The 23,241-nt window shown below is 30.9% G+C and overlaps 4 protein-coding genes across 11 annotated transcripts in view; 1 reads left to right on the top strand and 3 right to left on the bottom strand.

Moving 5' to 3' along the window:
* LOC122718911 (fat-like cadherin-related tumor suppressor homolog) overlaps nt 1–8,230 on the top strand; it is a 529,283-nt gene extending 521,053 nt beyond the window's left edge. For 2 of the 8 annotated variants that reach the window (XM_043944311.1, XM_043944310.1), the window contains 6 exons: nt 27–164; nt 260–2,953; nt 3,200–3,533; nt 3,923–4,063; nt 4,327–4,473; nt 4,935–8,230. In XM_043944311.1, coding sequence (XP_043800246.1) covers nt 27–164; nt 260–2,953; nt 3,200–3,533; nt 3,923–4,063; nt 4,327–4,473; nt 4,935–5,485 — 4,005 coding nt within the window. In that variant the 3' untranslated portion in view covers nt 5,486–8,230. The remainder of the gene's footprint in view (nt 1–26; nt 165–259; nt 2,954–3,199; nt 3,534–3,922; nt 4,064–4,326; nt 4,474–4,934) is intronic. The other 6 variants (XR_006347483.1, XR_006347482.1, XM_043944312.1 and 3 more) reach the window with 6 other exon arrangements.
* A 304-nt stretch (nt 8,231–8,534) lies between these two features.
* Nucleotides 8,535–12,292, bottom strand: LOC122718698 (heat shock protein 75 kDa, mitochondrial). Its single transcript, XM_043943959.1, has 13 exons — nt 11,986–12,292; nt 11,651–11,749; nt 11,485–11,567; nt 11,116–11,343; nt 10,720–10,886; nt 10,487–10,596; nt 10,325–10,398; nt 9,908–10,254; nt 9,646–9,793; nt 9,448–9,575; nt 9,191–9,372; nt 8,813–9,111; nt 8,535–8,645 (listed from the first exon to the last, which is right to left on the bottom strand). The coding sequence occupies exons 1-13, from the start codon at nt 12,098–12,100 to the stop codon at nt 8,544–8,546; spliced, it is 2,082 nt and encodes a 693-aa protein (XP_043799894.1). The 5' UTR covers nt 12,101–12,292; the 3' UTR covers nt 8,535–8,543.
* A 1,137-nt stretch (nt 12,293–13,429) lies between these two features.
* On the bottom strand, nt 13,430–19,714 carry LOC122718815 (tetraspanin-9-like). Its single transcript, XM_043944164.1, has 6 exons — nt 19,452–19,714; nt 19,027–19,245; nt 17,413–17,595; nt 17,029–17,241; nt 15,272–15,479; nt 13,430–15,189 (listed from the first exon to the last, which is right to left on the bottom strand). The coding sequence occupies exons 1-6, from the start codon at nt 19,512–19,514 to the stop codon at nt 15,134–15,136; spliced, it is 942 nt and encodes a 313-aa protein (XP_043800099.1). The 5' UTR covers nt 19,515–19,714; the 3' UTR covers nt 13,430–15,133.
* Nucleotides 19,715–20,324: 610 nt separating this feature from the next.
* On the bottom strand, nt 20,325–22,190 carry LOC122718824 (elongator complex protein 4). Its single transcript, XM_043944178.1, has 5 exons — nt 22,009–22,190; nt 21,893–21,928; nt 21,194–21,813; nt 20,897–21,109; nt 20,325–20,814 (listed from the first exon to the last, which is right to left on the bottom strand). Exons 1-5 carry the CDS (start codon nt 22,124–22,126, stop codon nt 20,707–20,709), a joined length of 1,095 nt encoding a protein of 364 aa, XP_043800113.1. The 5' UTR covers nt 22,127–22,190; the 3' UTR covers nt 20,325–20,706.
* Nucleotides 22,191–23,241: the final 1,051 nt, after the last annotated feature.

Below are 23,241 nucleotides of genomic sequence, written 5' to 3'. Positions count from 1 at the left end.
ATTCTATATTATAATTAACGTATCAGGTATTCGCAAATGACTTGGATAGCGAAGAAAATGGAAACGTATCTTATTATATAGAACGAGGTGACAGGCAAAAGCAATTCTCGATCGATCAGAAAACGGGACAAATTGTCGTTGCCGCTCCGTTGGATCGCGAAGAAGTCAGTATAAATCATATGCACTAATTCATTACATATCTTAATACAGTTATAATACATTCGCAATGTAATCTACAATGTAATATTTCATGTTCCAGATTGGTAATTACGTGCTAGAGGTTCACGCCCGCGATAGCGGCATACCCGTACTTTCCAGCTTCGTAATGGTAAACATCGAGGTTCTAGATGCAAATGACAACTCGCCGCTATTCTCCCTTTCAAATTATACCGCAGTAGTACAAGAAGACAAGCCCTTGGGTCACACTGTATTACAATTCGTGGTCACAGACGCAGATATCGAGCCAAATGCCGCCCCATATACTTTTGATTTTCGATCTGGAAATGAAGGTGACGCGTTCAGATTGGAACAGGATGGAACATTACGAACTGCGACTAAATTCAACAATAGAGTGAAAGATAAATATGTGCTGCATATACGCGTCTTCGATAATGGAAGTCCACCTTTATATTCCGATGCTTGGGTCTTGATCAAAGTAATCGAGGAATCTCAATATCCTCCGGTAATTACGCCCCTAGAAGTGGTTATTAATTCGTACATGGATGAATATCCTGGTGGAATTATTGGAAAAGTTCATGCAACGGATCAGGATCAATATGACACGCTTTCGTACAATTTGAATCCATCGTCTCCTATTCCAAACGATCTTTTCCAAATTGACAAAATCGATGGCACTTTGGTAGCTCTTCCACGACTCGATGTCGGTGAATACAAAGTAAATGTCAGTGTAACAGATGGAAAATTTACCATGCATTCAATAGTAAAAGTAAACGTTGATTTAATAACCGATAAAATGTTGGAGAATTCTGTAATTGTAAGATTCAGAGAGGTTAGCCCGGAAAATTTCATATTAAGCCATCGTAAAGGATTTATCAAGACTGTACGAAACGCGATGAATTGTAGATTAAAAGACGTCGTTATTATAAGCGTTCAACCTTCCACCGATGAAATAAATTTAATTAAATCTCGCACTATTCGACAAACCGTACACAATGATCTGGATCTTTTATTCGCAGTAAAGAAAAGTTCTACACCTCTAGGATTTTATGCTTCTGAAAGTATACGGGAAGCATTGAATCAGCGTATCGAAGAACTGGAAGAATCGACGAAATTGGTAGTGGAAGAAATCGTCAGATTTAAATGCAACAAAGAGTACTGCGTTTATGGAGATTGTCAAGACAAAGTTGTTCTCGATGTTACACAAATAACACCTGTAGCTACTGATGTGATGAGTTTCGTTTCGCCGCGTCACAAACACAAGATGGAGTGTAGTTGTAAAGAAGGATATGCCGGCAATCATTGCGAGCTGGTCGTGAACGAATGTGCTAGAGATCCTTGTCCCATGTTTAAAGTTTGCATTCCTGATTCTTCTGTTCAAGGATATTTCTGCCAATGCCCGGAAGGCTTCGCTGGACAAACCTGTGATATTGACATCTCCAAATGCCACGACGAATCTTGTTATATTCCACGGAATCCAATATCATTCAGTGGCAAGAGTTACGCTCGTTACAGAATCGACAAAGCCCACATCAGACAGACCATCGAGGATCGTCTTAGTTTATCTTTACGAATCAGAACGGTACAATTAACTGGAAATTTAATGTACGCAGCTGGCAAGGTCGATTACAATATTTTAGAAGTTATGAACGGAGTCGTACAATACAGATTCGATCTGGGTAGTGGAGAAGGTTTGGTTCGCGTGAGCAGCGTATACGTGAGTGACAGACAATGGCACGAAATCCAATTAGAACGGGAAAGTAACAGCGCTAAATTAACTGTAGATGGAAAACACGTAGCTCATGGATCGGCGCCCGGTATAAACGATATTCTAAATCTTCAATCCGATGATCTATATTTGGGCGCCGAAGTTAGACAACATCCATCGATTCTGGGCTTTGAAGATGTTCAACGTGGTTTCATAGGGTGCATGGATGATGTCAGAATCGCCAGAGTATCGGTGCCACTGCACATGAGTGGAGCTAGTAGCGTTGCTGTTTTAAAACGCTTTGCAAATGTCGAATTCAGTTGCGACGCTTCTACAGTTCTCGTGTCCCCAGGAATTTGCGGTTCACAACCTTGTCAAAATGGTGGTACATGCAAGGATTCTGGTGGCGACAATTACGAATGCCAGTGTCACACCAGATTTAAAGGACATGCTTGCGAAATTGATACCGATCCTTGCGCATCTTCACCCTGTCTCTATGGTGGCCGTTGCAAAATCGTTCCGGAAGGAAGTGACTTTACTTGTGACTGTGTTGGACCAAGCTTAAGCGGAAAACGTTGCGAATTCGGGAGATATTGTAGTCCAAATCCCTGTATCCACGGTGGAGTATGCGAGGAAGGAAATAATGGACCTATATGCAAATGTCAAGGATTCATGGGCGATCGTTGCGAAACGGATATAAATGAATGCGACGCTAATCCATGCACGAACGGAGGTACTTGCGTGAATGAAATAGGAACCTACAGATGTATCTGTCCTCCCAATATGACAGGACTAAATTGTGGCAACCCGGCATATTCCACACCGATCATATCTAGCCATTTTAACATCACGTGGGAGCAGCTGATGTGGATTGGTATCGCAGTCGTGCTGAACGTATTTCTGATCATTATATTCTTCACCTTCCGTCGAATCAGAATGAAACGGACGAGAGCACGAGCGAACAATATCAACAACGAGACCAGAAAACAAATCGTGTTAAACTCGGCACGACCTCACGAACACGAGTTCAAACGTAGCTCAAAATTGAGCAACTTGGAAGTGATACAGGTATAACGCATATATTCGTTACGTGTTATTTCTTTGATTTGCCAGCATTTAAAAACAAATAATTGCATGCTTTTGATTATTATATTTCGATTGATCGTAACGCCAGTGATAGACAATTTGTCATTTTATTTATTTTTCTTTAACGCCGTTTTTCTTCTTAATTTGCCATCATCAGCTAGTATTCCCTTTCCTTGCGAGTGATGCGTGTATTGAGTTTAAGGTTTTTCGTGTGATTCTTTTTTGCAGAGAGAACCTCCCCAATGCCCTCCTAGACCCGCTTCCTACACTCCAAGCTCGAACAACGAGCCGGCCGCGTACGGTAACTCCGCAGCCGTGGCGTTAAATAATTTAGATACGTTGCGTAGTTACGGCAGCGCCGGTGACGAGTTGGAAAATTTCCCTCCTGATTATTTGAGAAATCTAAACCGCAGTACACCCGTGCCCCCTCCATCCTTAACCCTTGCTAATCCAGTCGGTGGAAACGCTACAGGCAGTGACACGGATAGCCTTCATAAGCCGAGCTGGCAAGAGCAGATGCAACTAGCTTCCTTCATCACGGACACGACAAAGATAAAGAATGGTGAGTAGTATGCGTCGCTAATTCCCCCGATTCATCGTAGCTTCTTACTTTTGTTTTTTGCTTGTGGCATGCATCATGGGTGGAATTTATAGCTTGATCCTTTACTCGATCTCTCTCTTTCTCTCTCTCTCTCTCTCTCTCTCTCTTTTTCTTATCCTTCTCTGTGGCCCTTCATCGTTTCTGTTTCTTCTTCGTTCTTTTCGTTCAATCATCGGACTTTTCTCACTTCCTTTATCGCCTTTTTCGTTATGATTTATATTTCTGTCTCTACTTCTCTATCTACTCCTCTACTTTTCCTCTTTTTAATACGAATGTCCGGAAACGTATGCTGACTTGGGCGTGTAGTGAATCGAATTAACATTGGTGTATCGTATTGTGTGCGCTAACAGACCTGAAACGAGCGAGCCCAGTGGTACCAGAGCTGACCACTGGAGGACTTCTACTAAATTCTTCTCGACGCGTGCCTCATGGAGGTGGGACCTCCGTTGCCTCCATGACGTCCATCGAGGATGATCCTCGTATAGTCGGTGGTAAGTCGAGATAGTAATGCCTGAAAGAAATGAAACGAATACGTAAGGATACATTTGATATTTGGGACGCTTCGCTTATCGCTATCTATCTCTCTATCGGCTAGACTTCTTTTTTTATCCTTTATTTACTACACGATACACTGCTTTTCTTTCTATTTTTCTTTCTCTTTTTCTCTCTTTTTTTCCTTTTCAACTCCGTATCGCGGCGCTAGATCGTCGCATGTAGCGTGTCGGAGTACAGTTGTTGTCTGCAATGCTTTTAGGGTATCACTGGGATTGTTCAGACTGGGTCAGACCAAGCCAAAACCCCTTGCCTAATATCACGGAGGTGCCTGGAAGCGAAGTACCAGACTCGTCCAGCTTCCACAGCAATGAGAGTAACGAATCAAACACTCATCAGTTACCGTCAGGTGAGTATGCGACTGCATGCTCGCAGTACGTTGCTTTCTTTCGTAGCTATTAGAATAAATTATTGTTCACACGGAACGGTCTTTAACTCATTTACGTTTATAGAGATTTTTTGCGTAAAATAATTTTAGAGGAAGGTATCGAATCTTGTTTTCCTTCGAGTATTTTATATTATTTTATATAAATAATAACAATAATAAGGGATGCATGTACTAAGTACTAAGGTAGACTCGATGGTTCGTATTTTAAGTTTAACGTATTATTTTAATATTGATTCGACAGAATATGAAACTAGCAACGAAGAATATGATCTAGCAACACTAAAAATGACAAATTTTTTCATACAACTTTTTTTTTTTTTTTGACAAAAAAAAAGCTGCTTTTAATATCTAATTTAATTATTAAATTGAGAATTGAAATAACTCTTCAAAGTGCATAAAATCATGGATTATATTGGTTACAGTGCACGGCTCTGTAGATCCAGCGAGAGACATCGAGACATTGAACGAAGATCAAGAATCAGAATACGTCGGGGACTCGGAATGCGGGACTGAATTTTCTGAACAATATCAATGCGCGGAAACACAGCGTTTGAATCCCCTGGACAGTGGCGGCGAAGGAGAATACAAGTATAAAAGTTCCGAAAGTTATCTTCGCCATCCGAATTCTTATCTACCGCATTACAATATTCACACGGACACAGAGAACGAAACGAATCCGTTGAATGGACGTCTTAGTACTTTAGAATCCGATGAGGAGGAAGACGACGTAGTGCCTTATGGTTTCCCAAGCACCCGACGAAACCGATGTCACAAAGGAGACGAGGTCGATGAAATCGGTTCGGTGATCACCACTCTCGAGGAAAGGAATTCGTTGTTAGGCGGTGCGACGAGTAACAGCGATTTATCCACCAATTTGTGCGAGATTGATGATTCCGAGTACGAAATCACCGATCAAAAAAGTAACGGCCGTTTGTGGTTGTCGGGGAACGGTATCACGCAGACCTCGGTGTGACAAACAGTGGTGCCACGACTTAAAAACAAATTGAACATAATCGTCTTTTACTGTGCTTATTGAATAAAGACAGTGCGAATGTTATGTGAATATAAAAAGAAATATTGTACATACGTATTATTGAATCAGAGGTAGAGAAAAAAATGATAAAAAGTGTGTACAGAGGCAGCTATGAATATAAAGAACTGATGAACACGAGATAATTAATAAACACGGTATAAAAATTCGCATACTGAGCTAACGATGCGCGTTGTTTACGCATCGTACCTCAAATCTCCTATGTAGGTAGAGCTTAGGTACTCTCACGTACTTAATTCCGCGAAATCCTCGAAACAATTGAGTATGAAAATGACGTATTATCCGGGAGCAAACAGTTCTTGTTTTCATATAACTTCCGTTATATATTTAATAATAATTGAAATAGGACCATTTGACGAATTGGTAACTTAGAAGATTGTATTTTATCAGATGATTTTATTTAATTAACATTTTGATAATTTTATGATATATGGATTATTAAGAAAGTTTTGTTTCTTTTTAAAGATAAAACATCTTTCCATTCTACCAAAGGGGATGAGGTTTAGTAAAGAAAAAATATATATATATGTATGTATGTATATGTATACAATATGAAAAATATATGTATACATATATATCGTGACAACTATACGCAACTATTATGAGTAAGAAGTTATCTTGATTAAGAATAAAATTTGTTACTTGAGAGAAGTAAATTTAATCACGACCGCGTTGTCAGACCAATGACTATTGTTTAATAATCTATCGTTTAAACTTAAATGTTATCCGCAACTATAATTCCACTGCAAAAAAAAGTACATAGGTACATTTATGTATTTTTACTATTTGCTAACCGACTTTATTTTGGTTACGTACGAAATAAACAGAAGGACTACTTAATAATATAGATATAAGTACAGCATACATATAGTCTATAGTGAGTAAATAAATTGACTCTAGTGAAAAAAAAAAAAACAGTGCTCTGCTTCTAGGGCGAATATATGTGCATGTCTGCTGACGTTTACTGCAGCAAAGCACAATAGTTAAAAAGATATGAAATATTTTTACTGTGATGATAATAATGTTTATACAATGATCAAATACTATGACTTGTATGATAATGATTGTAATATTAACTATCCAACGTTTTTTAAGAGAAAAAAAATTAAAGAATCGCGGAAGATAGTACTCCAATTCCGTGCGTACGTAATACTAAGTCAACGTTCCGTTCGTTTAATTTCATTTTTTTTTTCTCTCTTTTTATTTTATATATATATATTTTTTACTTCATTTCTTCTTTCATTAGTCACCATCAGTTCAACAAACATAACTGCATATATGGTGCTATTACTTACATCACGCTTTAACATTTTTATCTACTCGATAAGACTGCTCAGCAATGTGGATCATTCGCAATTCATCAACGCTCTTCATAAATTACTCATAGTTCTCATACCGTTATTTTCATCATGAAAATCTGTCCAAATAACGATAATGAAACATTTTTTGAACTGCCAACTTAATAATAATGCCGTACGAACGAAGGCATTCCCCTTGATTAATTTGTGTAGTTAAGCGTGACACACAAAGAGTCAAGAAACTGTTATTTCTGTGCCTAATGTCTTTTAAATACCGTGTACTTCCACGCAAGATACTTCTTTTTCCGTTGAACAAATATTTAGCAGCAGCTTAATTGGGAGAGGTGTACACGTTCTGTTTATACATGTAGAATTCTACTGACAAATTCACTGTTTATGTTCCTGTTCTCTGATGTTAGCCATCTTTTTCTACATTTAGTACGATAAACGAGTAAACGACGTTAATAATATGAAACAGGGTGACTTTTTTTGTGTTTAACCGAGAGGAAAAGAAATTATTGTCTTCTTTTTGTGTAAGTTTGAAATAGCTGTGCCTCTCCTCTCTGAAATTTCAATGCAATTACTTATATGGATACAATGAACATGACAATTTATTCTATATTAGAATGAAATAAGGATATTGTACAGTTTTAACTTAACAAATTGTATCGGAATCAACATCAACGCGCAATGAAAATTTCAGTTTGCGTCGAAGCACAGCGAATTCTTAACTATTAAGATTAGTTTTTATATCTTATGAATTAACAGTGAAAAAACATTGGTTAAAGACTGTAAAGCGATGCGGATCATCCATTTATAAATATTGTACCAATCAGTTTATATCATGTGAAGGACATTATGAAGTATTTTGTTTTAAAGATAAAAAAGAAGAAACGCAATATTTTATGGAACTTTTGATCAAATAACAACATTAAGTTTTATTAAATGAAATATAAAATAGACTTAATTAATTCAATATGATTAATAATTTAAGCAATTGGAATTGATCAAAATAAATAAATTTCATTTATATGCGTTTACTTTTTTATTTTTCAAACTATTTATTATTGATTTGTGTACTTGATAACTTACAAACTAATAAATAGTTCCATTTATTTCTTACTTTATTGTAACTTGCCATAATTATAGGATGATGACGAACGTAGAAAAAATTAAACATAAAAAAATGTGGGTACAACTTCCAAATTCACCGCAACACTTAGCCCTGCTAATAGGATACATATCGATATCATGAAATCCTTCAAACAATGAGGAACTTGACTTGTTATAATTAGAAGGCTATAATTAATTTGTACAAGATCAACCTATTGTAATAAAGAATACAATCTTGCCTATATTTTGTATTATTATACTAATTCTAAAACCGTTATGTTATAATTGTTTTCCATTTATATATGGATTTATTAGTTAAGATTAGTAAAATAATGAACGTTTGAATTAATTAAATATATCAAATAATTTATTTTACAAATTATAAAAGTAATGATAATAATTATTTAGTAATTAATCGCATTTTTTTACTAAATAAAATTTTTAACTATAAAAAGTAATTTTATAAATAATTATCAAATAATTACTTTATTTAAAATGGTTGTATTATATACAATAAATCTATAACTTATAAAAAAAATATTGTTGCAAATTTTTTTTAAATTACAAAACTAATTTTTTTCTAATGCTAAAGTCAATAATTCATTCATTGATGCTAATAATATACGTGGATTGTCAATTAAACCAGCTTCTACCATACTATTAGTGAATAACTGAAACAAATTAAAAAAAAATTAGAATATATAAAATTTTAGAATTATATAAAATTATAGAATATATAAGAATTTTTTAAATGCAATGTACATAAATATTATTATATACATAATATTTTTGTAGATAAATAATTATATACAAAAAAAATAAATTTAAAGTAATATACCTGTTTTATAAGAAGATCTGCTAATTTTGTATTATTATTTATTAATTCACAAAGTTTTTTGATAAGAGAATGATTAGGGTTTATTTCAAAACATGGCCGAAGCAGAGAATATAACATTTCATCTCCGAATTGACGAGTTTGTACGCGGGCAAAATGTCTTGCACTTGCCATCTCTTGGACTGTAATTATACACGGATGTGACTCAAGTCGAGTTGTTATTTTAATATCATATGCTTTTCCAGATAATACTTTTCTCATATAAGTCATAAGATTATTAATATCACCTTGATTAATAATATCTAAACAAATACATATTAAAAACATATTAAAAATTAAGATATTTAATTATTAAAAATTTGAAAATTATCGAATACTTACGAGGACTATCAGATTTTGAATTTGATTCGCATAAATTTTCTTCAACAGAAGTTAAAGCATGAGATTTAAATTTTCTTAAATTTAAGAAAATAACATCATCATATGCCTCATAACAAAAAAGTACTTCAACGTTACGTTTCTTTAGAGATTCATAATATGGTGATTGTTCAGCTAATTGGCGGCTATAATTAAAATATAATAATTGTAAATATTGTTCCAATTATTTATATTTTTATACAAAAACAATTAATTTTTACCTTGGCGCTAACAAATAATAGATTTTTTTCTGATCGGGAGGCATACGTTTAGAATAATCTTCGAGACTTATTGATTCACCTGGTGCCATTGCAGAAGATTCAAATCGTAAAAGATTAGCTATTGCTTCCTATGAAAATATAAAAGTTTAATTAATAAACCACTATGGCAGAAATAAAAATGGCATATATATTAATTACCTTTTCTTCCTGAACATCAGTACTCACAATACCTTCTTTTAAAAAAATACTATAATCTTTATAAAATTTGTTATAATCTTCAATCTGTTTCTGAGATTTTTCATTCAGAAACTTTAAAATTCGTGTAGTTAGAACACTACGTAATTTTCTATAATTAAAACGATTGAACAAAATTAAAATAATTGCTAGCATCTATATATAATAATATATAATATATATAGCATTATATATAATATTTTGGATTATTTTTATTATATCTTACCCAATTAAAGTACTATTCTGTAGTAACTCGCGACTTAAATTAAGAGGAATATCTTCAGAATCGACCACTCCAACAATGAAACGCATCCAATTTGGTAAAATATTTTCCACTTTATTTTTTATTAAAACTTTACGGCTATATAATGAGATACCGCTTGTTTCACCTTTAGAAAAATCAAATAATGGTGGTTTCTGTTCCGGAAAATATAATAAAGCTCTTATATTAAGTGGAACATCGGTTGAGTATTGTAATATAAATCGTGGAGAATCAAAACAATTTCCAATAAATCTATAAAATTCCTTATGTTGTAGAGATGTAATATCTTTTGGATCAAGCATCCATAATGGCTGGAAGAAAATGTATAATAATATAATAATAAAATATCCATATAGAAAAATATAAATAATCAAATCCTACCTGTACAGTATTAATTCTTTTGCCATTAACATAAATAGGACTGTTGATAAAGTTGCTATACTTAGTAATGAGACCTTTAGATATTAATAAATATTAATTAATTATCAAAAAATAAAAAATATTAAAAATAAATAAAATAATAATATTATAATTATAACGTACGATTAATTGTATCTTCATCACTAAATTGCCGGCATTCCATATTTAAGTGTATAACAATTTTTGTTCCAGGTTGAACTTCTTCAGCTTTTGAGATGTTAAATGTATTAGAACTAAAAGAAAACATATATTCTGGAATTTAATACCGCTCAATATTTCCAGATTCTTATATTATATTCTTTTCATTTTTATTATATAAATCTAGAAATATCTATAAATTATAAAATATTTTTTACCCATCAGAAACCCAATAAAGATCTTCAGCATCTTTTGCATATGATTTTGTAAAAACTTCTACTTTATCAGCAACCATAAAAGCACTATAAAAACCAACTCCAAATTGTCCAATAATATTAGATGAATCCCCAATATTTTGCTTTTCTTTTAATTTTTCTATGAAGGCCTGTATTAAGAGAAAGAAAATTTTATATTATGATATTAAAAATTCAAAATTGTTTATATAAAAAAAATTATTTATATTATTTACAATATAAATATTATTGTGAAAAATAAGATATATATTTGTCATTTAAATTAATATTTCAAAATTAATATATTATATATATTATATATTATTTTTTAAAATATATATTTTAAAAAAATATATTATTTATAATTTTAATTTCACTTACTCTGGAACCAGACCGAGCTATTGTTCCTAAATTTGATATTAATTCTTCACGAGTCATACCAATTCCTGTATCCTGAATTATAAGAGTTCTATTTTGTTTATCAGTACCAAGGTGAATTTCTAAACTTCGGTCACCAATAACTTCTGCAGCTTTGGAATCACTTAAACGTATATATCTTAATTTTTCAAGTGCATCACTCGCATTAGAAATTAATTCACGAAGAAATACCTTAAAATACAAAAAAATCATATAATCAAGAAAAGAATTTTTGCCTGTTAATATTTATGTACTACAAATATAATATTATAAAAATATTATATATAATATTATAAAAATATTATATATGTGATAAAATTATATCAATCTTACCTCTTTATTTGAATATAAAGATTTGGCAACAATTTGTAAAAGCATTTGTGTTTCTGATCGAAATTCATGTTTAACACCTTCCTCTAAAAAAATTAAATGCACATTATATGTTACACTATATAAAATATATTTTAGAAAATATATAAAAAAAATATTTTATAAGTACCTGTAGATTTCTCAACATCTTTTATAATATTGTGAATTTCAGTGGTTTGAGTTGCTGTTTGAGATGAAAAGTTTTGCGCCAAGGTATTTGTATTTATAGCTATATATTCAAAAAGAATATTAAAATATTAAAGTTAAATAAGTCATTAAATTTAATATTAAATATTAAATTAAATATTAAATTAATATTAAATAAGAATAATTATTCAAATATTATAATATCATATCATATATGAATTAATAATTTAATAAATAATTTAATTTAATTTAAAAAGTAAATAACCTTAAAATTTAAGTAATTAGAAAAATAAAATTAAAATAACATGATATACAAACCTAAACACCGTTGACATTGTTTTTCTAAAATTTTTCTTTCAAAGCTTCGACTCAATGGTCTTGAAAGATTTTTTCCAAATTTAATTGCAAGCCGCAATTTATGAACAGTAGCCATGCTTTCGAAATAACTAAAAAATTTCCACACGCGTTTTACACGTGATTATAGATCGAAAGAACGAGACTTCAACGGATAGACCATTCAATGAATTTTTTAGAACCTCTTTATCATTTTGATATCAATTTCAATGTTACTCTTTGGATCAAGTTTTTTTTGAATTTATTAAATCTAATCCCTATCGTCAAACGTATCTCACAGAGAAAAAGAGAAAATGAAATATAACAATTAATGGAAAAAGTAAAATAAAAATTCAGAAATCAGCGCCATCTCTAGAATGCCGCAAATGAAATATGAATAAGAAAAAGAAAAGAATAAATAGCATAAGAATTGATTACCCGTGCCATTTTTTAAAAATAAATATCTCTCTAAATAGGATATTAATAATAAATTAAAATAATAAAATAGGATATTGAAGAAATGGTATTGATCCTCAATTCTATTCTATTCTTGAAAATATCTTTAGCACTCACGAGATGTCACTTGATGGTCAATTCGTATTCTATTTCTATTCGTCTCCTATTATTTATTTTTTTTTATCTATATTTATTTATTTATGGTAATCTAGAGCTGGTTCTCGAATTTTTATTTTATCTCTGTCCTTTTCTCATTATTTGTATTCTTTATTTATTTACTTGTTCCGCAATTATAAGTATATTTACAATTATGAATACTTTAATGGATAGATATTTAACATATTTAAAATTCCTAAAATTTCTATATTCTTCTAAGGACTTTGTAAAGATACTCGATTACTTCTAGCGAGGGTAGCAAGGGTTTCCGTTTTATTATAACATTCAAAAATACAACACAATTAATAATGCATATTTACAAAGCATAACGTATCCATTATTGTATATTAAAATTTAATCATAAATAATTTTTAATCAATTTAATAACAGTTTATATTGTAAATAAAAAATTAAGAATTCTATTAAAAAAATTATACCATGTGATTTTGTTATTATTATTGTTATCTTAATATGACAATAAATATTATTGACATATTTCAATAATATTTTAATACAATAATATTTATAAGATCTTAATTATCCGTTATGTAATAATATTTCAATAGTTGAATAAAGCAAGAATCAGAACAAGCGATTCTCAAATAGAAAAAGCTACAAAAATAATTTCTATAAACTTTTTCATTTTAGAAATCTGTATTTTTATAATTTATTTAAATACTTTTAAATTATATCATTAATATATATTGGATATTTAATAATGTTTAATATAAATAAAAATTTAGCGGAATTTATTTACGTTATTTTGTATTATTGTTTTTTGTATTACTTGAAAGTGAATAATTAAAAACTGCAAGAATTGCAGTTTACACATATATGGGATAAATCAGACTTAATTACAATTATACATGCAAATAAGATATCTAGAGAAAAATGAATGATATAAATATCATTGACTGTTCAATCAAGATGTTTATTCCAATTTCACGTCTCGTTAATTTTACCATATCATATCAGTATCAGATTTCGTTCGTGCCAAAGGATTTAAACATAAACTCTTAAGAACTTGCACAGCATCTTCTCCATCATCTCTCGCATACAAAGTTTGTCTTTTTGTATTTCCAGGTTCGAATGATTTTTTATAAAGACTGCTCATCAAACAATTCTCTTTATCTTTTCTTTCATCCGATCTACTCTTTCGTTTCATAGTATTTTTCGAAAATGTACCAGTTCTCTTCGCCTTAAATGAAGATCGATGTCTCCTTTTCTTTCTTAGCCCATCCGCTTCCAAAGAAACTAACGACTTTATTGATGGATAATCAATCTTCTTATCAGACTCTCTTAAATCTAAAACTTGGCTCCTTTTAGAAATGCTCTGATTCGTATCGACCATTCTCCTTTTAGGATGAGTTCGATGACGGAAATTAATCGAAGCACGCGATGATCCTTTGACAATCGGCCTTAACGTTCCTAAAACCCTACCTCCTTTGACTCTCATAGGTTCCAATAGTTCATGATCGTGCCATGAAGCCACTACGGGCAAACCGCACGCGTTATGCATGCCTACTAATGGTACACCGATCGCTCGATGTTTCTTTATTTCGGGAAATATTTGATACGTGTCGAGAGACGTCCAATTACGATTACCGCGTTTGGCATTTTCCTCGTACGCCGATATTTTTTGACCCACGTGTCCACGTTTGAAATCAATGGTCCCCCATTTACTCTTGATCCGTGTTTCCTCGTTTCTCAACCGCTTCAAATCTCTATTTTCCATCGATTCCTCGTTCGATTGATCTTGAATTCTCGTGTCTCCTTTTGATCTTCGATGGCTGCAATTATATTTTTGAGGGGGAGATTTATGAAAATAATCATCACCACCAAAATCGCTAAGATCATCCTTTTGATTCGAAACGTTACGTTCACTCTTCACAATTCTTCTATCCAACGTTTTTATCTTCGAGTTGACCTTACGCTGTTCATTTTGAATTTCGCGTTGATAATCGCAAGAATGACAAGATCTCCTGGATGGGTTTAAAATTTCCGAATGCTTCGAGGCCATGGTCGATCGTCGAATTTGAGATTTAACTTCGTTTTGGGGAGAAGATATGGTTTTGTATTTAGTTAAACGGAGACTCTTATCGGGTTCGGACATCGAGGATTCAAATTGGAGTTGAGGTATCTCTGACCGTTTTAACGTTCCAATGTTATGGGCTATCGAGGCCTGGTAATTCTTTATTGGAATACTTCTAACAGTGGCGGCGCTGCTATGCAATTTTGACTTAATCATCGCGTTACTTTTATCATCGCGACTTTTATCGAGATTATTTTTCTCTATTGACCAAGTTTTATTGGGACAATCTGGCACGACATCTATTGCACGCTCTTCGTACAATTGATCACTTCGCAACACTTCGTCGTCCTCAAATTCTGGAGAATTTTTCCATTCTTCGATTATACTCTTACTAAATCTTCTTACATCCCCTAACCTGGACAAGTTCGACACAGTTTTCGTATTTTTGATATCGATCGACGATTTACCCTCACTGCCCTCTAGCCATCTTCATGATTTAGCGCCAAACGTTGTTCCAGTCGCGTTTCTGTTCTCGATATCTAATCCTATAAACGTTGCATTGCAATGATGATTCATTTTCGTAAAAGAAAAAAAAAATTGGTTAAAAAAGAAAGGAAAACTTGTTACCAAAATCGTGATCGCTCTCGTTGAATGGGCTGAGCGTTTGCGTCGACGTAAACGTTGATGCTTGTGACTTAGTTCTCTTAGTCCCTTTTGAACAGGCGAAGAATGTGCTTAGAAGTGCGCTTACCTCCACGAAAATAATAGTAAGTCCAATCACGAGCAATATCAACGCTTGGTCTTGAGTCCATTTCTCCAACATCTCCAAACAACCCTACAACAACAAATATTATTTAATTCCTCTTTTTATAAAATAAAAAAATAAGATATGAGACAGAAAATAGTTTAGATAGAGATTATTATCGCATCTATTAAATCAGGATAATATTTATTCATCGCATATATTACGTTATATGTATCGAATAAAAATAATTGAATGTGCATAAGCGAATGTAGAACGAGTGAAAGTTTGATTTTAAATTTCACCATATTTTGCAGATTGATTGAGATAAATAATTTATAAATTATTTGAAGATTGATTATTTCAACTGATCCTCACAAAGAGAGACGAAAACTGAAAATGAAATCTAATCCCATAGAACATAAACATGGACAAAAATTAAAGAAGAAACTAAAGAAGAAAATGTTTTATGAGTACATTAGTAATATGAATTGAGTTTTTGACGAGAAATAAAAATAATACAAGTTTACAATTCCGAATCAATTTAGAGCTTGCAATAAGTAACTTGGAAGTAACTAAAATTAGCGATTCAAAATTTTATTGTAAAACATTTTCGCATATTAAAAAAAAAAGGAATAAATCGATAGAAAATACATAGTTTTTCAATAGCAATATTCAATTCTCCTTCTTTCGTCCAATCAATTTTTTCAACTCGATAAATTCTTTAAATTTCAAAGCAGACGCGACGTACATACGTTTCATTCATTCAGATAAAACGTACAACATTTCATAAGAAACTCTTATAAACGCGTAAACTATATTCTATATAGTGAAAAGATAATGTCATCACGTGTGGACAATCGTCGACACAATCGTCACATGACATTTCAATCTGCATTCAAGTTCTACGCAACGGTGCGAAATTAAATACGCGCCATGAGGAGGAGAGGGGGTGGGGGAGAGATAAGAAAACTTTCTGGCACAATAGACGAACTTCATCACGGTCCTTTTTCCGTTCCCTGTTTACCGACGGACGCGCCCGTTTCCAGATACAGATTGAACGATACATCAACGTTCGCCCCGTTTTTATGCAACCCGCATCCGACTGAATTTCCCTTAGGCGTGTGATACTCGCATGCGGGTCATTATTGAACGCGTGCGTGTGTGACAGCAAAGATAGCAGAACGTTTTCATTTCGCCCTCGATTTTACGTACGTCGAAGTTATTGCGGATAAAAAAGTGAGCAACTAAAATGCATATATCACGACGTATATTACAATCAAGATATTATTTATAGATAAACGTGACATAATTGCGGGAAAAAAAGTAAATAACTTTGCATATATCATGATATTATTTATAGATAAACGTGATATAAAAATCGATTAACAAATATACAGATAATAATAATATTATAAGAGAAATGAACCACGTAATTTTATTGTACGATGACGTATGATCGGTAAATTTCTTCGACGCTTATGGCATCAATGTACGAATGTCAAAAATAATTTCAATCAGTCAATAAATGACGACTTGCAATTACAATTATTATATTGTTATATTAATGGGACGTGTCACTCAGTCAAAATGTTTATTTCTTCCGTACACGTTTAACAACATCCTCATTAATGATACGTACCGTAGTGTGCCGGGCATATTGATGTTCGGCGGGATTCAAAGCCTGGCAGAGAGTAAGATTGGCAGGTTCGGGATTGAGGAAGGAATCGGTCTGGTTTACATTATTCAGGGTGCAGCAACTGAGAGGCACCACTAATTCTCTTCGGCCGACTTCCTGCAGCCGCCACCATGAGGTGCCGTAATTGCTGCTTCCGTTTATGCCGCAACAAGCAAACTGAAAAGATCGAGGCAGGTTTTTCACAGATTGAAAGGTGTGTGCGTGCTATTTTTTTTTTTTTTTTGATCATCGATTTCGTGAAAATCTGAATAAATAAAATTCTGTTTTGCATCTCGCAGTCTGTCTTTGTTAAACACTTTGGTTTCGAGATCGTATTTAGCAACGTACCGTTGTTTGTGCGAGATCAAGGGCTGCCGTGAATTGCTCTCGACCGGGTACGGCGTAGCTTCGCTGCAAAGCTCGTATCAATCGTGCCGGTCTGACATCGATGCCTAAAACGTGAGGCCAGAACACCACGAGAACGCATACGGTGCATTCGCCGAGTAATAGGAGGATTATCGTGATGAAATACTGGAAGTAAAAGTAAATAAAGTAAAGTAAAGTAATGAGTGAAGTAATTAAAGAAAGAGGGGATTATGAAATAAGGAATATCGAGGATAGAACTATGAGATAAAATATAATGAGCGAAGTAATTAAGAAAACTCTCTTATTCGAGAATTATTCGTTTGTTATTGAATGTTTAATGTTCGAATCGTTTTTATAAAATGAGAGATAAATATTTTTATTTTGATTCAATGTATCTTAAATGTGTAAATATAATTACGAATTAATTATATTTATTAATTATATTTAATAAACACGTGTGCATTTATTGAATTAACGGATTTTTAAATTAATTGTAATTTGTAATTATATTCCTTTGGTTTATCATATCGTGAAAAATTGATTTAATGAAATTATCGTTATGATTTTAGAAAATATTACGCTCGTTACATCGAATTTGTAAATAATAACGAATACTTCTATGATTTTATCGTAATAAATTTATAAATCAAATTTATAAAAAAAAAAAAATATTAAAGATAAAAACTACCTAGTATTATCTATATATATATATATATCTCAGCACTGTCCAGAAGTGAAATAGAGAACGATGCCTCGTTCGTTGACTCGGGCGGTACATCTTACAAATAGACTGTTACTAATAAAAAGTTAGAATTCTAGACATTCATGGCTATATTTAAAATTATTATATGTTACTTATCTAAATTTTACATCACAATTGTGAACGTTATATACGACGAAACATATCAAAACATCTTCATGGAGTAATTATTTTTTTTTTTTTTTGTTCATCTAATAAGCTCTATGAAATAATTACTGCTTTTAAATGATGCGCTTCGTCCTCCTTCTGTAAGCACGCGTGCCTTGATTTATGTAGATCCGTTTTCGAGCAACGACGCATGACGAGTAGACCGACAAAGCGGGAAATCTGGTTTTTGGTTCGAATAAACTCAATGAGTGAAATCGTACAGATTTTGACTTTTACACGATTAAAATATGTAACTATTCAGTTCACAAGTATAAAATAAATTATATAATACGAAACATCAATAAGTATAGAAAATCCGTTTTTAAATCTTCTTCGAAAAACACTTCTGAAACGTTCCATTATGAATTTCAAATTTTATTGCGTTGATCTAATTTTTGAAATGTGAAATGTGAAATTAGAAAGTCTTATTGCAATTTGTTTCTCTTTAAATATATGATATTTGAATAGAAATTATGAAATTCTAGCATTATTTTACACTATAGATATTTTTTTTTTGCAAATATACGATTATTTGTAATTTCGTTACTATTCTAATTCCTAATTCTAATCTTAATCCTCAATTTCATAAAAATGTATAATTTTTCATAGAAAAATAATAGAATATTATAAACATTCAGAAACTATTCAAAGTGTTCTATAACGTACAACAAAAATTTATAAATTCTTACTGAAATTGTGATGCATCGATTATAAAGACAAATTGCCCAACATCCAAGTAGACCAGTTAACGTGATCAGAAATCCGAGTCCAACGAGTGCAAATGCTAAGTAATAAAAAAGTGGTTGATCGGGATGTATATCACCTGGTCCCAATAAACGCGACAATAAAATACGTTCATCATCAGCTAATAAAAATGCTCCTAATGACATCAACGTGAAACCCGATATCTGAAAAGAACAGTAACATTTATAAATTTTGGCATTCGTTAATTTTTCTCATCGAATTATTATCTTTGAAATAAAACTTTATTAATTTTTAAAAATAAAACTTTATTAATTTAAAGAATAAATTTGTTTACGTGTTACATTAAAACACTAAAATGTATAATTCTGCATTAAAAACAAAAAAATAATTTAATTTATTAGCAACTCACCAGAAAAATGATGTTCGAACAACACACGAAAATTTGAGATATGCCAAAATTTTTTCTTTCCATTTTAATTCGTCGAATTCTTAAAATTCCTCTGCATTAACGCGTACACGACAATAAGAAGTCGGTGACTATTCGTCACGTCAATCCTTCACGATGACACTCCATTAATAGTCAGGATAAACAAGAATGTTAACGAGACGAGTAAAATTCATTTCAAATATATATATATTTTTTTTTAAAATCGTATCATTGATTCCTTTTTATTGCTTTTTCTTTTTTTTTTTTTTTCACCCTATCAATTTTGAAGTGTACTTGCCCGCGTTAACTTGAACACTGAAAAGCTACCGCGTGATAGATGGTTTACAGTGCCGTACGAATACTAGCATCTGTAGGTGCGCTTGCGTTACGTGCCCTCATGCGCGACCGACCGGATGGAACCGGAAGGAAATAGAAAGGCACGAAACAAAAAAAAGCACATAAGAGGGGATGAAATGTTCATATGTATGTATGTATTTATGCAATTGTTACAGATATAACAGATGCATGTCGAAGTTTATACGAATCATCGAAGGGGAAGTTAACAGGTAATCGGCGTAATCGTCATGGATGAGTAATACTCGACTTATTTATTTTTGTTTATTCGTGAAAATTTTCAATTCGATTTATAAGAAAAATTAATTTACTATAAATTAACTAATATTTAATTATGATTATATATAATTTTATAAATAATATTAATCAGGGTTTTTTGAAATATCTATTTCATTTCATTCTATTTTTTAAAAATATTGAAGTCAGTTTAAATGATGTATTATAAAAAATTAAAATATCGACTAGAAATTTGAATATTTCTATTTTTTTTTTTCTATTGAAATTAAATGAAATTAAATTGTAATAGAATAAAATTTAAACAAATAGCTTTAAATAATCTTGTTTAGTATTTTTAATATTTATAAAATGTAAATAATATCTGTATAGAGTAGGTAGGCGTGTTATACGTATTATTGTGTGTTCACGAAGCCTATCTCCTCTCGTCTACATTAATTCACGCGATATAGTATGCAGTTCTGATTCAAATAATACATATAACGTTCACCTGTAAGATATTATTACTAATTTTTATTTTTAGATAAATTTCAAAAGAAAAGTAAAAAAAAAAATAAGAAAAGTTTTAATATTATTTTAAAAATATGTAATTTAAGATTTAATAAATTACATAAAAAATAAAATTTTCTTAAATGTACATCATATTTTTTTAAAAATCTAAATTCTTATTTGATTGACTCGAACATCCAAATTGGGGTATTGTTTCATCTTGTTCCCGTTGAGTAGTATCTCCCAATTCAGGTGGTAAATGTAATACCTACAGTAAAAATTAGCAAGAAAAATTACATACATAGTATATTAATAAATATTAATTCAATAATATTTATATAGCTATTTACTTCAATAACAAATTTTTTACGGCGTAATTTAAATGCAAGATCTCGTGAATCTGGATTATGTGGTGCTATGGTATTTAAAGTAAGCATCTTTTGAAGATGTAGTAAACCATGATAATCTTTAAAAAGTGGATTCGTTTCCTTTTGTGAGCCTGCAAATGATTCTAATCTAATTGCAATATCCGATAAATGTTCAACTTGTTGCACAATAGTATCCTAAAAATGAAATAATCAATATTTTTCAACTTATATCAAAATTATATGAAAGTTTAATATATAATGTACATAAATAAAACATACGGATTTGTCAAAATATTCTGTAGGTACTGTTATCACACCAACTGCATAAGAATATCTTAAGATTGCTCTAAAATAATATAAAAATTTTAACAAGTCTTGATGCGATTCATCTTCAGAATCACTCCACCATAATCTAGATCCTAATGAATGAATTGCAATTCTTAAAACTTGTCTTTTTTCAGGGGTTTCTAAAACTGAGTATTGTCCTTTCTTCAAAGTCTCTTGAATACATTTTAATAAATTTGTATATGTTGAATTGTTAAAGATTTTGTCTTTTATAGGGCAACTATCATCGTACCATTGTGTTATATCTGCTTTTTCAATTACTTCTTTTTCCATTGTTTTTGTAAGATCATAAAAATGACCAAAAAATTGTCCTCCAATTGGAGAAGGATCAATTGCTTTCATATTTTGATATCTCCAAGCAATTTTCATTTGTTCATCAGAATTAGAAGGTTCATCGTTTGATTTAGTATCTGTTATAACAGCTGGCATCTCTGACACAAGATGAGATGTTTTAATATCTTTAGATCCAATTAATAATGGTTGTGCAGTAACTACACCTTCAGCCATAAAATATTGTAACATAACTTTTGCATATGTACCATATCGATCTTCCTCTAAAAATAAAAATTATATATATTTAATATATATTATTCATATATTAATTCTTATAAGTTTTATATATTTATTACGAACCAATAAGAAATAAAGAACCAATAGGTAATCCACCACCTAAAACAATATATAATAATATAATAAAAAAATTATAATTAAAATTGTTTATTTATAAATTCAAAAAATTATATTCAAACCTATTATATAATCTAAAGAAGGAATTCCACATGAAACAAGTAGTTGTGAATTTTTTAATGAAGGTTTTGTTCCTGATATAAAAGGAATTCTACTATTCTTTGCACTTAATAAATCCATTATTTTTTAAAATTAAAATGATTTTTAAATAAAAAATATTTTTAAATAAAAAATAATGATGGAATTATTTATTATTTAATTATTATAAATTAAAATCTTATTTTTTTAAACAATACTTTAACTTTCTAATATAACATTAAATAATACACGCAAAGTAACAATACAAAATTGATATTACTTTATTTTACTAAAATTTTTATTTAAAAAAGGTTTATTGATAATGAATCTTGACTCATGTATCACGACAATCAATTTATAATTTACATTTAGAGGTTATGTTATACTTATAGAGATTAGATTATTATTACAATATAATACTTATAATACATAATAAATATATAAATAATTGAAACATATATAATCAATTTATAAAAACGTTATTTAAAAATTCACGAAATAGTTCCATGATTTATCGATTAGAACAGATATTTTCATTACGTTAAATAAACGAAAGATGGCAACACTTGAAGCTGCTTAAAAGTAACTTTTTTATAATTTGTAATCTTTTAGCTAAAATAAATTTTATCTATATTTATAATTATAATTTAGCAATTATATATATTGTCTATAAATTTATTAAAATATTAAAATTATTTTAATTTATTTATTAAATATAATTTTATATATTCAATATACATTTATATATATGTACATATATACATTTTCTTGTTATTCAAAAAATTCAATATTATTATAGATTAATAAAAAATTCATATAAGAATCTTTCTTTTTATTTATAAAAGATTATTTGAAAAAGTCATATTTAAATATAAGTACATAAATATTATCAAAAATTTTTTAAATATGTTTATATGATATAAAATAATTTCTAAGAATTATATACATTACTTTTAAAAAAGATTTAACGGCAGACTACGGAAACGTGGCCAGACGTTAGACAGGGGAAACGCTGTATTTCATTTCCCCCTAAATAGGAAGGTGCAAGAGAAAGAAAGAAACATAGTCTGCAAAGTAGATAAGGAGCAAAGGGAACGCGTGAGTAACCCGTCTCATATATGTAAACTTAAAGCTGTGTACGAGCAGTTGTGCACAGGCCGATGTGCAGGTATCCGACACAGTGAAACTCCTCCCTGTTACTATCCTATTTTTCTCCC

The sequence above is a fragment of the Apis laboriosa genome, unplaced genomic scaffold (genome assembly GCF_014066325.1).
Source record: "Apis laboriosa isolate Shangri-la unplaced genomic scaffold, ASM1406632v1 scaffold68_cov148, whole genome shotgun sequence".
NCBI classification, from domain to species: Eukaryota; Metazoa; Arthropoda; class Insecta; order Hymenoptera; family Apidae; genus Apis; species Apis laboriosa.
The sequence above is the reverse complement of the archived record's forward strand: the minus strand, read 5'-3'. Positions and strand labels throughout refer to the sequence as shown.